The 14,154-nt window shown below is 47.9% G+C and overlaps 1 protein-coding gene across 15 annotated transcripts in view; it reads right to left on the bottom strand.

The window, feature by feature from the left end:
* Positions 1 to 14,154, bottom strand: part of PHLDB1 (pleckstrin homology like domain family B member 1) — a 149,280-nt gene that overhangs the window by 35,239 nt on the left and 99,887 nt on the right. For 11 of the 15 annotated variants that reach the window (XM_044282365.1, XM_044282357.1, XM_044282359.1 and 8 more), the window contains one exon: positions 9,995 to 10,123. The exons of the other annotated variants lie outside the window; for them this stretch is intronic. In XM_044282365.1, coding sequence (XP_044138300.1) covers positions 9,995 to 10,123 — 129 coding nt within the window. The remainder of the gene's footprint in view (positions 1 to 9,994; positions 10,124 to 14,154) is intronic. 15 annotated transcript variants of the gene reach the window in all.

Here is a 14,154-nt window from a genome sequence, read left to right as displayed (position 1 = left end):
GGAAACAGAATGCACACGGAGTACCTTCCGTTTTTGTTTTTTTGCGGACCCATTGAAATGAATGGTTCCGCATATGGGCCGCTAAAAAAACAGAATGGAAACGGAAAGAAGATATGTTCGTGTGCATGAGCCCTAAATTAATATATGCTAATAACTGCTGGAGACCCACCCACAGGTCTCTTGCACACGAACATATTTTCATTCCGTTTCCGTTCCGTTTTTTTTTTTTGTGCACCGTATATGGAACCATTCATTTCAATGGGCCCACAAAAAAAAAAATGGAAGGTACTCCATGTGCATTCAGTTTCCGTATGTCAGTTCCACCAAGAAATAGAACATGTCCTATTATTGTCCGCACTACGGACAAGGATAGGTCTGTTCTATTAGGGGCCGGCTGTTCCGTTCCGCACAATACGGAATGCACACGGACGTCATCCGTATTTTTTGTGAATCAGTTTTTTTGGACCGCAAAATACATAAGGGACTGCTCACCCAATGAGAAACACGCTACAGTGTTTGGGGTTTGAGCAGTTCCCCCATATTTGCCACTATATTTCTGTGATTTTGTTTTATATGTATTGAATGTGCCTTTACCTGGCATTTGAAGAGGACCTTTCACTAGAATAAAACATCTACACTAACTATACAGACATGGAGAGCGGCGCTCAGGGACCCCCCTGCACTTACTGTTATACCTGGGCGCCGCTCCGTTCTCCCGGTATAGCCTCCGGTATCTTCATATGTTAGGCTCCACCCAGTGGAACCTGCCGGCATCTCATTCTCCCATGCTGTAGCGCTGGCCAATCACAGCGCTCAGCTCATAGCCTGAGAGAGAAAAAAGCCTCTCAGGCTATGAGCTGAGCGCTGCGATTGGCTAGCGCTACAGCATGGGAGAATGAGACGCCGGCAGGTTCCACTGGGTGGAGCCTAACTATGAACATACCGGAGGCTATAACGGGAGAACGGAGCGGCGCCCAGGTATAACAGTAAGTGCAGGGAGATCCCTGAGCGCCGCTCTCCATGTCTGTATAGTTAGTGTAGATGTTTTATTCTGGTGAAAGGTCCTCTTTAAACATTCTTTTGCACCTGGAAACCTCCATCACATGGTCTGATATGAGTGAGGCTTACAGTCTTGCTTTGTTCACATTGCATTAGTTGTCCTGCTATGCGGTTGTGTGGAAGCTTGGCTGTGAGCTGGATTTCATCACCTTCAGGCCTCATGCACACGACCGTTGTGTGCATCCGTGGCCGTTGTGCCATTTTCCGTTTTTTTTCGCGGACCCATTGACTTTCAATGGGTCCGTGGAAAAATCGGAAAATGCACCGTTTTGCAGCCGAGGCCGTGATCCGTGTATCCTGTCCGTCAAAAAAATATGACCTGTCCTATTTTTTTGACGGACAACGGTTCACGGACCCATTCAAGTCAATGGGTCCGTGAAAGAACACGGATGCACACAAGATTGGCATCCGTGTCCGTGATCCGTGGCCGTAGGTTGCTTTCATACAGACGGATCCGAAGATCCGTCTGCATAAAAGCTTTTTCTGATCTAAGTTTTCACTTCGTGAAAACTCATTTCCGACAGTATATTCTAACACAGAAGCGTTCCCATGGTGATGGGGACGCTTCTAGTTAGAATACACTGCAAACTTTGTACAAGACTGCCCCCTGCTGCCTGGCAGCACCCGATCTCTTACAGGGGGATATGATAGCACAATTAAACCCTTCAGGTGCGGCACCTAAAGGGGTTAATTGTACTATCATATTCCCCTGTAAGAGATCAGGGCTGCCAGGCAGCAGGGGGCAGCCCCCCCCCCCCCTCCCCAGTTTGAATATCGTTGGTGGCACAGTGTGCCCCCACCATCGCCCCCCCCTCCCTCCCTCTATTGTATTAAATCGTTAGTGGCACAGTGTGCCAACCACCATCGGCCCCCCTCCCTCCCTCTATTGTATTAAATCGTTGGTGGCACAGTGTGCCAACCACCATCGCCATCACCATCGGTAAGTGACAGTTCTTTAGCAATGCGCCGCACAGACCTTTCACTTACCAGTAGGAGGAGCTCCCGGCCGGACACAGACATCGCAGCAGCCAGCAGGTAAGTATGAATCTTCTACTGTTGAGACCGCACACTGCCACCAATGTTACTGCTATAGAGGGAGGGGAGGGGGGCGATGGTGGTTGGCACACTGTGCCACCAACGATTTAATACAATAGAGGGAGGGAGGGGGGCCGATGGTGGTTGGCACACTGTGCCACCAACGATTTAATACAATAGAGGGAGGGAGGGGGGCCGATGGTGGTTGGCACACTGTGCCACCAACGATTTAATACAATAGAGGGAGGGAGGGGGGGCGATGGTGGGGGCACACTGTGCCACCAACGATATTCAAACTGGGGAGGGGGGGGGCTGCCCCCTGCTGCCTGGCAGCCCTGATCTCTTACAGGGGAATATGATAGTACAATTAACCCCTTTAGGTGCCGCACCTAAAGGGGTTAATTGTGCTATCATATCCCCCAGTAAGAGATCGGGTGCTGCCAGGCAGCAGGGGGCAGTCTTGTACAAAGTTTGTAGTGTATTCTAACCTGAAGCGTCCCCATCACCATGGGAACGCCTCTGTGTTAGAATATACTGTCGGATCTGAGGTTCACGAAGTAGCTCATATCCGACAGTATATTCTAACATAGAGGCGTTCCCATGGTGATGGGGACGCTTCAAGTTAAAATATACCATCGGATTGGAGAAAACTCCAATCCGATGGTATAAAAGAACTCCAGACTTTACATTGAAAGTCAATGGGGACGGATCCGTTTCAAATGGCACCATATTGTGTCAACATCAAACGGATCCGTCCCCATTGACTTGCATTGTAATTCAGGACGGATCCGTTTGGCTCCGCACGGCCAGGCGGACACCAAAACGACTTTTTTTTCATGTCCGTGGATCCTCCAAAAATCAAGGAAGACCCACGGACGAAAAAACGGTCACGGATCACGGACCCACGGACCCCGTTTTTGCGGACCGTGAAAATAAACTATCGTGTGCATGAGGCCTTAGACCGTGTTCACACCATAGTTAGCGCAGTGGTAGGACCCTCGCCATGCTGAGAGACCGTGACATGGTGCATGATGGGCTCCGATATCTCCCTGACAGTAATATATTGGCAAAAGTCTCAGCTTTTAATATCTGCTTGTATGACCAGCCAGAATAGTCAGTGGCATATCCGTTTGATGAATTTTTTTTCTGTGATTTATATAATTATATTTTCATCCGCACAATGCTCCGTTTTGTGTAGGATGCCTTTGTGGTGCATGTGGACCGCGCCGGCATCCTCCATTGTACGCATTTTTTTGCTGGGGATGGATCATGTGATGAGCGCAGTGACGTCACCACAGGTCCTTTTCCTCACAGATGAAGAAAGACGACAGAAGAGATGCCGGCTGCGCGAACAAGTGGATTAAGGTAAGTTATATTATATATTTTTTTTTTTTAACCCCTCCAGCGCTATTTTACTATGCATTCTGTATTCAGAATGCTATTATTTTCCCTTATAACAATGTTATAAGTGAAAATAATAATGATCGGGTCCCCATCCCGATTGTCTCCTAGCAACCGTGCGTGAAAATCGCACCGCATCCGCACTTGATTGCGGATGCTTGCGATTTTCACGCAGCCCCATTCACTTCTATGGGGCCTGCGTTGCGTGAAAAACGCACAAAGTAGAGCATGCTAAGATTTTCACGCAACGCACAAGTGATGCATGAAAATCACCGCTCGTGTGCACAGCCCCATAGAAATAAATGGGTCCGGATTCAGTGCGGGTGCAATGCGTTCAACTCACGCATCGCACCCGCACGGAAATCTCGCCCGTTTGAAAGAGGCTTTAGTATATCTAAACTTTCAATAAACTGTGCATAAATCCATTGTCCAGTGCATGTTCTCTCTGTATGCTTCATGTTTTAGGCCTCCTGCACACGAACGTGTGCACCCTGCGTCCGTGCTGCGGACCGCAAATTGTGGGCCGCAATGCATGAATACCCACCGTGGGTCCGCGATCCGGCCGTTCCGCAAAAAGATAGAACATGTTCTATTTTTTTGCGGAACGGAAGTACAAGACGAAACCCCACGGAAGCACTCCATAGTGCTTCTGTAGGGTTCCGTTCCGTGCTTCCGTTCCGCACGATTCCGCATCTCCGGATTTGCGGACCCATTGAAGTGAATGGGTCCGTATCCGTGATGCGGAATGCACACAACGGTGCCTGTGTATTGCGGATCCGCAATACGGCCACGGAGCGCACGCATTCGTGCGCAATAAGCCTTAGGGATCGTTCACATGAACGCGTGATGCCCGTTGCCGTATTGCAGACCGCATTTGCGAATCCGCAATACACGGGCACCATTCCGTGGCTATTCTGCATCACAGATGCGGACCCATTCATTTCAATGGGTCCGCAAATCTGGAGATGCGGAACGGAACAGAACACTACAGAAGCACTACAGAGTGCTTTCCGGGGCTCCGATCCATGCTTCTGCACCGCAAAAAGATAGAACTTGCTCTATCTTTTTGCGGAACGGAAGGATCGTGGATCCCCATGAGCCTGCCACTCGGACGGTGCCCGTGCATTGCGGACCGCAATTTGCAGTCCACAGCACAGGGACAGGCTTCACACGTTCGTGTGAGCGAGCCCTTAGTTTGCTTTTCCTCTGGGCTCATGTTTGGAGAGGTTAGCGGCTCTACATATGCTATACATAAAATATAAGGGGGGAAACTGTTTTCTATCATCTCAAATTCAGAAATACAGAAACACAAAAAGCTTAAATTAAGTTATCGCTTTAAACATGTGCCATGTATGAAGGAGCGGGAGTCGGAGTTAGGAGAAATTGAGGAGTCGGAGCTTTGGCATACCGACTCCACAGCCCTGGCTGCAGTGGAAAAGATACGCCTGCTGAAAAAGGACACGCCCTCTGAGCTGTGATCGGGAGAGGGCTTCAATAGGAAGGACATGCCCTCTGAGCTGTGATCGGGAGAGAGCTTCAGTAGGAAGGACACGCCCTGTGAGCTGTGATCGGGAGGGCTTCAGCAGGAAGGACACGCCCTCTGAGCTGTGATCGGGAGAGGGCTTCAGTAGGAAGGACATGCCCTCTGAGCTGTGATCGGGAGAGGGCTTCAGTAGGAAGGACATGCCCTCTGAGCTGTGATCGGGAGAGAGCTTCAGCAGGAAGGGCACGCCCCTTGAACCGGTTAGCTTGCAATAAATCCAGCAGAGCAATGAATGGAGAGATCTCTGGAGGTGCCGGGCTGCTTCTAGCTTTGGTAGAAAGAGATTGTCATACTAATATGGCGTCTGATTTCATTTCTTACGTTAATGATGGGATATCCCCTTTTAACACGGAGCTGCTCTGGGTCCTGCAATGGCTCCACAAAGCCCCAGAGATGCTTTTTGGTCAAGTTCAGCCAAGTAACAAAGTGAAACTTTCTCACAAAAGGAAAATAAATCAATGCGAACTGTGTAATCCGGACCTCCCCCAACCCTGCGACTTTATATTCTGTGGGAAACAGATTACTATTTCATTGTGCAGTTTTAGGTCAATGAGGACAACATCTGAAAAAGAGAATTTCAAAAGAAAATGTATTTATGGCACAGATTGGCGGGAGTCCGACACCACGCACCGCTGCCAATCAGCGCAGTGCTGGTGCGGGGTGTCGGACCCCCGCTGATCTGATATCCGGAGGGTAGGCCATCAATATCCAATTCTTGGACAACCCCTTTAGGGCTCGTTCACACGAACGTGTGCTGCCCGTTGCGGATCCGCAATACATGGGCACCATTCCTTGTGCATTCCGCATTACGGATGCGGACCCATTCATTTCAATGGAAATCCAGAGATGCGGAACGGAACATTACAGAAGCGCTACGGAGTGCTTCTGGGTGGTTCTGTTCCGTGCCTCCACACAGCAAAAAGATAAAACATGCTCCATCTTTTTGCAGAACAGAGGGATCGCGGACCCATTCAAGTGAATGGGTCCACGATCCCCATGCAGCTGCCCCACAGACGGTGTCTGTGCATTGCGGACTGCAATGTACGGCCCAAGACACGGGCACGGGCTTCACACGTTCGTGTAAACAAGCCCTTAAAGTCATATTTTATAGACTGGCATATCTATTGGTTCAGTTATGTGGGCGTGCCCCTCTGGGGTCCTCTGATGTCATAGGATGACACCTGCACAGCAGTGTAATAAGACTTAGGGCTCATGCACACGAACGTATTTTCTTTCAGTGTCCGTTCCTTTTCTTATTTTTTTTGCGGACCATATGCGGAACCATTCATTTCAATGCGTCCGCAAAAAAAAAAAAAAACAGTTTCCGTATGTCCTTTCCGCAAACAAATAGAGCATGTCCTATTATTGTCCTGTATTACGGACAAGGATAGGACTGTTCTATTAGAGGCCGGCTGTTCTGTTCTTCAAAATACGGAATGCACACGGACGTTTTCCGTATTTTTTGCGGATCCGTTTTTTTACGTATGCATGAGCCCTGAACTGAGCGATCCTATATTTTCAAGCGACATTGGTCAATAATATATTAGTGTTATGTGTTAATAGAAATGTCAGATAGGTTTATGCATGCAATAAGATGCCGGTTATACCGGCGGACCACTGGTGCAGAACCGGCGACACCGCATCTATACCCTATGCAGACCCACCCACACGCAATGGGCTGATATTAGAGAGCATTACACGTGCTTTTCAATAAGGGGAGGGAGAGAAGTGATATTTTACTGTTGGCGTCTTATAATCTTATGGAAACTATGGTTAGTCCTTTGCTCACGACCACCGCTGAGAGTAATTTAGGAAGGAAAACATAAATACATCAAAAGGAACCCGTGGATTCATGCTGAAATGAAATCCTGGCAGGCGCCCTCATTTTAATGACCCGTGTTCTTACTCTAAGTTGCTGTGGCTTGGTGTAAGGAAAAAGCAGTTGGATACAGTATACAGTGAGCTCCTGTGCTCCCCCTAGTGGTGGCTGCCGTCATATTATTCTCCTAATTTATGCCTATACAGGGGTTTTGGAGCTGTGTATCAGAAAACTAAGCTCCAACCACTATCAAGATATATTAGGAAATTGATCAGCATTGAACTGAAGACCTAAAAATGACTGGTGTTAAAATTTGGAGATTGACTTAAAGGGCATCTGTCAGCAGTTTTGTCCCTATGACACTGGCTGACCTGTTACATGTGCACTTGGCAGCTGAAGGCGTCTGTGTGGGTCCCATGTTCATATGTGTCCACATTACTGAGAAACATGATGTTTTATTAAATGCAAATGAGCCTCTAGGAGCAACGGGGGTGTTACCATTACACCTAGAGGCTCTGCTCTCTCTGCAACTGTGGCATCCTCAGCACTTTGATAAGACCAGGCATTATAATGTTTGTACTGCCTGGTCCTGTCAATCAAAGTGCAGAGGGCGCAGCGGTTGCAGAGAGAGCAGAGCCTCTAGGTGTAATGGTAACGCCCCCGTTGCTCCTAGAGGTTCATTTGCATATAATAAAACATAATTTTTCTCAGCAATGCGGGCACATATGAACATGGGACCAACACAGATGCCTTCAGCTGCCAAGTGCACATGTAACAGGTCAGCCAGTGTCATAGGGACAAAACTGCTGACAGATGCCTTTTAAGGCTATGTCCACATGGACGTTTTCCGTATTTTGCCACAGAGTTCACCGCATCATTGCAAGAGGTGAAATCCACTGTGAAAATGCACAAAAGGAATGGACATGCTGCAGATTTGAAACCTGCTCTACATGTCAATTACATTGCCGATTTTATTTTCAGGACATGTGGATAAGATTTGGGAAAATTTCACCCACTCTGCGGCCACTGCGGATTTTCTGCCCAATTCGGCTGGAAAATTTGCCGCCAAACCGCCACGTGTAAACATACCCTTAAGGCCTCTTGCACACGACCGTATGCCCTCCGAGATATACGGTCTGTGAGCGGGCCATATGTCCCGGAGCGGCATTGATTACAATGATGCTGTGCACGTCGGACCACCCGCGGGGCCATTGTCCTGCACTTATAATATCTGTTATCTTATGAGTGCGGGACAATGGCCCCGCGGGTGGCCCGACGTGCACAGCATCATTGTATCTATGATGCTGTGCGCTCCCGTACGCACGATCAATGCCGCTCCGGGACATATAGCCCGCTCACGGACCGTATATCTCGGAGGGCACACCGTTGTGTGCAAGAGGCCTTAAAGGGATGGAAGGAATGGGTCATCAGAAAATGAATTGTTTAAATCACATTTTTATGTTAAACACAAGGTGGTGAGTTTTTGTTCCCACATCACTATCTATGTTCACAAAAATTGTATGTAATCCTGCGATGTTCACACCGGCCTCTAGGCCTAGAATATAAGACTACCTGTCCTTTGAGAGCAGCTACATGGGTCATGGACACAATGGATAGGGGGGGGGGGGACCCCATTGACTTCTATGTGACCTGTGCAGAGGTCAGGAGGGAGCAGATAAGCTGTCATATCATCTATTGTGAATGATACCTATATAAAGGTACTACTTAGTAACATAGTAACATAGTACATAAGGCCGAAAAAAGACATTTGTCCATCCAGTTCGGCCTGTCATCCTGCAAGTTGATCCAGAGGAAGGCAAAAAAACCCTGTCAATGTAATCCTGGCTGTGATGATAATGAGATGACTACTGAAAAGTTACCTGTACGGAACAGAAAACCATGACTTATTATTAGACCTATTGGTCGGTGTAAAAATTGCATGATTATATACACATATTTTTTTAGATAGTCGCATGGGAAAAAAAAAAAATCACCAACAATTAAAAAATATGTTTAACATAAAAACCTGATTTAAACAATAGGTCATTTCGATGACACCTTCCCTTTAAGGCTCTGTTCAAGCTGGACCCATGTGAGGTACAGGGCTGGTTCTAACTTTGTCAGGTTGTCATGTACTATATCAGGGATGGCCAACCCGAGGCTCTCCAGCTGTTGCAAAACTACAACTCCCAGCATGCCCAGATAGCCTACAGCTATCAGCCTACAGCAGAGCATGGTGGGAATTGTAGTTTTACAACAGCTGGAGGGCCGCAGGTTGGCCAGCTCTGTACTATATGATGTCTGATTTTCATTTATTACATTAATCATGGGAGAACCCATTTAAGAGGGTGCAGCTCTTAACACTTCATTTTCAGGATTGTGGGGGTCCAGGGGTGGGATCCCCATGATAAAGTAAAAGCATATCCTAGCACAGGGGTTCGGCAACCTTCAGCACTCCAGCTGTTATGAAACTACAATTGCCAGCATGCTCCATTCATTTCTACGAGAGTTCCGAGAGGAGTAGAGGAAGTACGCATGCTGGGAGTTGTAGTTTCACAGCAGCTGGAGTGCCGGAGGTTGCCGACCCCTGTCCAAGCAATATGCTATCGCTTTATAAGATGGGAGTACCCCTTTAAGACAATTTTTTTCACTCAAATATTCAATTTATGATGAAAAAACAGTTACTATTAAATGGGTATTGCAAGATTTAACAAGCGATGCACAATGGACGGAGCTGTGTATTATCGGCACAGGAGCTGCTCTGAAATAGCCGATTGGCGGGGGTGCGAGGATCGGCCATCACTTGTAAAATCCTGGAAATACCCTTTAAGGATGAATGAATGGATAAAGCGAAATTAAGAAAACATGGACAAACGAGGAGAAGCAAGATGGCGCTCAGTAGTAAAGAAGCCAGAGTATAACACATAGACAACGGATTAGTCAGTGCGAAGCAAGGAAGATCCTGAGCGATTGCGCAGGGAGGTAACATACGAACACGACACAAACCTGTCCACGGCATAACGGAACATAAAAGAGCTGAATAAATGAGTAAAAGACTGGCGACGTGGGACAGACCGTAGTGCCAGGCAGGGTCACAGACCGTAGTGCCAGGCAGGGTCCACTATTGGCAGACTGACCCGTGTGAGCTGGCACTGCACTTGCTCCCTTAGAGCTTCGGGGCAATTATGGAGTTGTCTCTGGAGGTCGTGGTGAGAAAGCTGAACGCTCTGCATTTCCATCCTTTGCTGCTCCAGCTTCTCCCGAACCTTAATCCCGTGGGGTAATCCAAAAGACAAAAATGGGGAACAGGACACTGCACTGTAACCTCAGCCATGCACAGCCATAAGATGTAGGACTTAATACATAGGAGAGGAGGGGTGGAGAGAGAGAGGGGGGCGAAGATTAAACTGGAGGATACGAAAGAGCAGAGAAGATATAACAGTAGGAAGAGTGGATGACGGGGCATCATAAACTCACTGCCAGAGGGCGCTGCAACAGCTCTCTGCCACAGATTACAGACCACTGGGCACCGGCTACATTAGCGGCACGTAAAGGCGTGAGTGTGTGTGCGGACTATGCTCTATGACAAAGGCAAACACAACCTCTATATAATACAGTGTACTCCGATATCATCAAACAAGTCTGTGCAACTGAAAGAAGCGAAAAGGTTGGGAATCACTAATAGTCTCGTCTCACAATAGTGCGTTATGCAGAAGTACTTACCTACAGCAACTTACAGCATGCAAAGTGAGAGTGGAAGGAGGTTAGTAGAATTAATCCAGGTTAATGGCACATGACATTAAACGGCAGACATGTAATCCTGAAATCTCATAACCACAGCACGTGAAGCAAGAGTGCAGTGATGGCGAACCTCCGGCACTCCAGCGGTGGTAAAACTACGACTCCCAGCATGCTCCATTCATTCCTATGGCGTTCTGAGAACAGCCAAGCAAGTGTGCATGTTGGGAGTTGTAGTTAAACCAGAGCTGGAGTGCTGGAGTGCCGGAGGTCCGCCATCACTGACGTAGTGGATGTAGAACTGAGCAGTGGTGACCCTGGCACCCAACGTACAAGCTCGGCTCCATTTGGCTACACTTTCGCTCCTTCCGGTGACTGCGGCCCGTATTTAAAACAGCCGGTCAAATGATATGCTCCTGGCGCTTCCAACCCGGTTCCAACCCACAATGAAAGTGGCGACCTGTTCATGGCCTTCCCCCTGCGCTCCATAACCACGGCGCAAGCGTGAGAACGACTTTCCCTAGCGCTGTAGAGCATGCAATACTATCACGCTCCCTAACCAGGCTGGCTGCGGCTGCGCAGTCAGGCAGCCTTGGGCGCTGACCGCTGACGTCATGCAGGTCAGCTCGTGAACCTGCCCAACTGCGCAGGCGGACTGGTTAGGAGGTGTGATAGTATTACATGCTCTAAAGCGCTAGGGAGAGATTCGCTCTCACGCATGCGCTGTGGTTTACGGAGCGCAGGGGGAAGGCCATGAACAGGCCGTCACTTTCACTGTGGGTTGGAACCGGGCTAGGATCCAGGAAGCGCCAGGAGCATATCATTTGACCACGGAGCGCAGCGCAGGCCCAATAGCCAACTTTTAATAAGTAGCAAAGAAAAAATGTTGTATCCACAAGGGAGGGGGACTTAAAATTAAAATAAAAAAAATTAAAAATTAAACATGGAGTACCCCTTTAAAGACTATTCCGATGACACATTGCATTTAGAAAGAGAGCAGGGTCTATCTGGTAAAATGGGATGCGGGACAATGTGTGTAAAACTCATAGAAGAGGTTACCGTACCTGTACTTTCCATACCTCTGCCAGTGTGTGCAGGTTTTATATGAGGCCTGTCGCGTCGCTGCAGCTTTACTATATACTACTATATATGGGCTACTGCCCTACATGGGTGCGAGGGTCAGAGCTGTTCGGGCAGGGGTTAGATTAGGGCTTGATCTTCACGAGGCAGCGCGCCGCTCGGCTGAGAAAGCCCAGAACAGGCGAGTACAGGTGAAGCACGTAAAAAGGACGGGGAAGATTTACTATTCAACATGCGCTACAATTCTGCTGCAAGTTGCAAAAAATAAAAATAAAAAATGGCGCACATGCTTTGCGCCAGATTTATTACGTGTTTTAGACACTTTTCTCAGCTTTTTTCCCGACTAGTGGGAGTGGCTTACCAGGAAATGGGTGTGGTCTATTATAAGGGGGCGTGGTTCAAGTGGTGTCAGTGTGCGCCAAAATGTTGTCACAACAAAGTAAGCTAATAGGCGGTATAAACTAGACCGGCTAAATGTAGCACCCATCAACCTGGCACGTTTTTACAAACTATATATAATAGCTGACCAGAAACTAACATAGGTAAGACAACCGACCTACCAGGTAGGTAACTGAACGCGGGATACAGCGTAAGCAGCGGCACAGCTAGGAACCCGCTGAGAGAGATTTAGGTTGCAAGTGTTGTGCGGATCCACAAAACACGGATACCGGCCGTGTGCGTTCCGCATTTTGCTTGGCCGGCACTATATAGAAAATGCCTATTCTTGTCCGCAATTGCAGATAAGAATAGGACATGCTTTATATTTTTTGCGCAATATTGCGGAACGGATGCAGACCCAGAATTACAGTCGTGTAAATGGGCCCTTACTAAGCAAAATGTGCAGGAAATCTAGCTTAAATTCCGCAAAAAGAAAAAGGAAAAAAAAAAGAAAAAAGCTGGCTCGGCTATTTCCGTCAGCCCCATAAAAATGAATGGGAGTGGTGGCTGCGCAAGCGCGGTGCGCTCCCATTCACTGGTATGTGGACAGCGCTTGGTGGTGGCCGGACACGGGGTCCTCCAGGCATCACATTCCCAGCTCCATTCTCGATATAGGTGCGGGTCCTAGGGGTAGGACCCGCACCTATCAGACAATGGGGACATATCCTAGCGATATGCCCCCATTGTCTCAGATTGGAATACCCCTTCAAAGGTGTCATAAAATGCTCTATATTTATTACCCCTTAAGGAACAAGCCGATTTTGGTATTACGGACTACAGGCATTTTTTTTTTTTGTCTCATCGCATTTAGAAAGCCATAACTTGTAGGAGAGGGTTTTTTTTTAGTGTGGGATGCATTGTAATTTTTTATTTTAGGGTACATATAACGTATTCATTAACTTTTATCAACTTTTTGAGGGGGGGGGGGGGGGCGGCAGAGGCCTAACAGATGGCAGACTTGATTAGACCCCAGCTGACACTGAAACCGATCAGCACCTATGGATCTTGTGGCAGGGGCGTAGACAGGGTGACAAAGGAAGCTCCCTCTTTTTAAGGCTATCTTGACACGTCGGTATCCGTTTTGCGGTCTGCAAACCATGGATCCACAAAATACGGATGCGGTCCGGGTGCATCCTGCACTTTTCACTTGTAAAATAAACAAGTATAGGACATGTTCTAAAATTTGTGGCATGGATGTGGAATTTTTTTGGGTCCACGTGCAATCTCCCAAAAAATGCAGATCAGACTCGGGAGCGGAAATACGGTCGTGTGAATGTAGCCTAATGGCTGAGGTGATGCGGTGAGTATTGACCTTGGCATCTGAGGAGCCAAGATGCAAATTATCCTCAGGCTGGCACAGTGATTGCATGAGCACAGCTTCTATACATCATCCCAGTAAAAAGGATTGAGCTGCAGTACCAAGCACAGCCACTATAGCATGTATGGCGCTGTTCTTAGCATATTATGAAGAGGCTGCAGCGCTCAGAGCACCACGGTCCCGTCAAACAGCTGACTGGTGAGAGTGTCGGGAGTCGGACCCCCGCTGACCTGATACCCTATCCTGAGAATAGGCTAACAATATATAAGTCCAGGAAAACCCCGTTAAGGTGGTCTATGAGGTACAGTAAATGTATGTGATTTTGTGGAAAGGGGTGTTAATGGTGTGCTCCATTATTCTGGTGCTAAATATTGGTGTAGAGTAAGCCAAACAAGAGGTGGCGTGAGGAGAAGTGACTAACATACCCAGTAAGACGTGCCACGTTTATCACATGGAGTGCGCCACTGTGATAAATTTGGCGCACTGTCTGCCTGCACAGTCTAGTTATACGCTCTCTAAATTTAGGATAGTGATAATAAGTCTGCCCCCCCATGTCTCGTTACCTAATCCCTATAAAAATAAGATGGATAGATTTTGGAGACTGGACGATACGTCCACGAGCACATCGGCCATTCCCATATAAACCCCCTGGTGGTTCCATGCACTACACATTGCATTAGCTGTACAGCAGGACTAGACAGCGCCCCGCACAGGAGGCAGGCC

The sequence above is a fragment of the Bufo gargarizans genome, chromosome 2, assembly GCF_014858855.1.
Source record: "Bufo gargarizans isolate SCDJY-AF-19 chromosome 2, ASM1485885v1, whole genome shotgun sequence".
Taxonomy (NCBI): Eukaryota; Metazoa; Chordata; class Amphibia; order Anura; family Bufonidae; genus Bufo; species Bufo gargarizans.
Note: the sequence above shows the minus strand (reverse complement) of the source record. Positions and strands in the feature narration are given on the sequence as shown.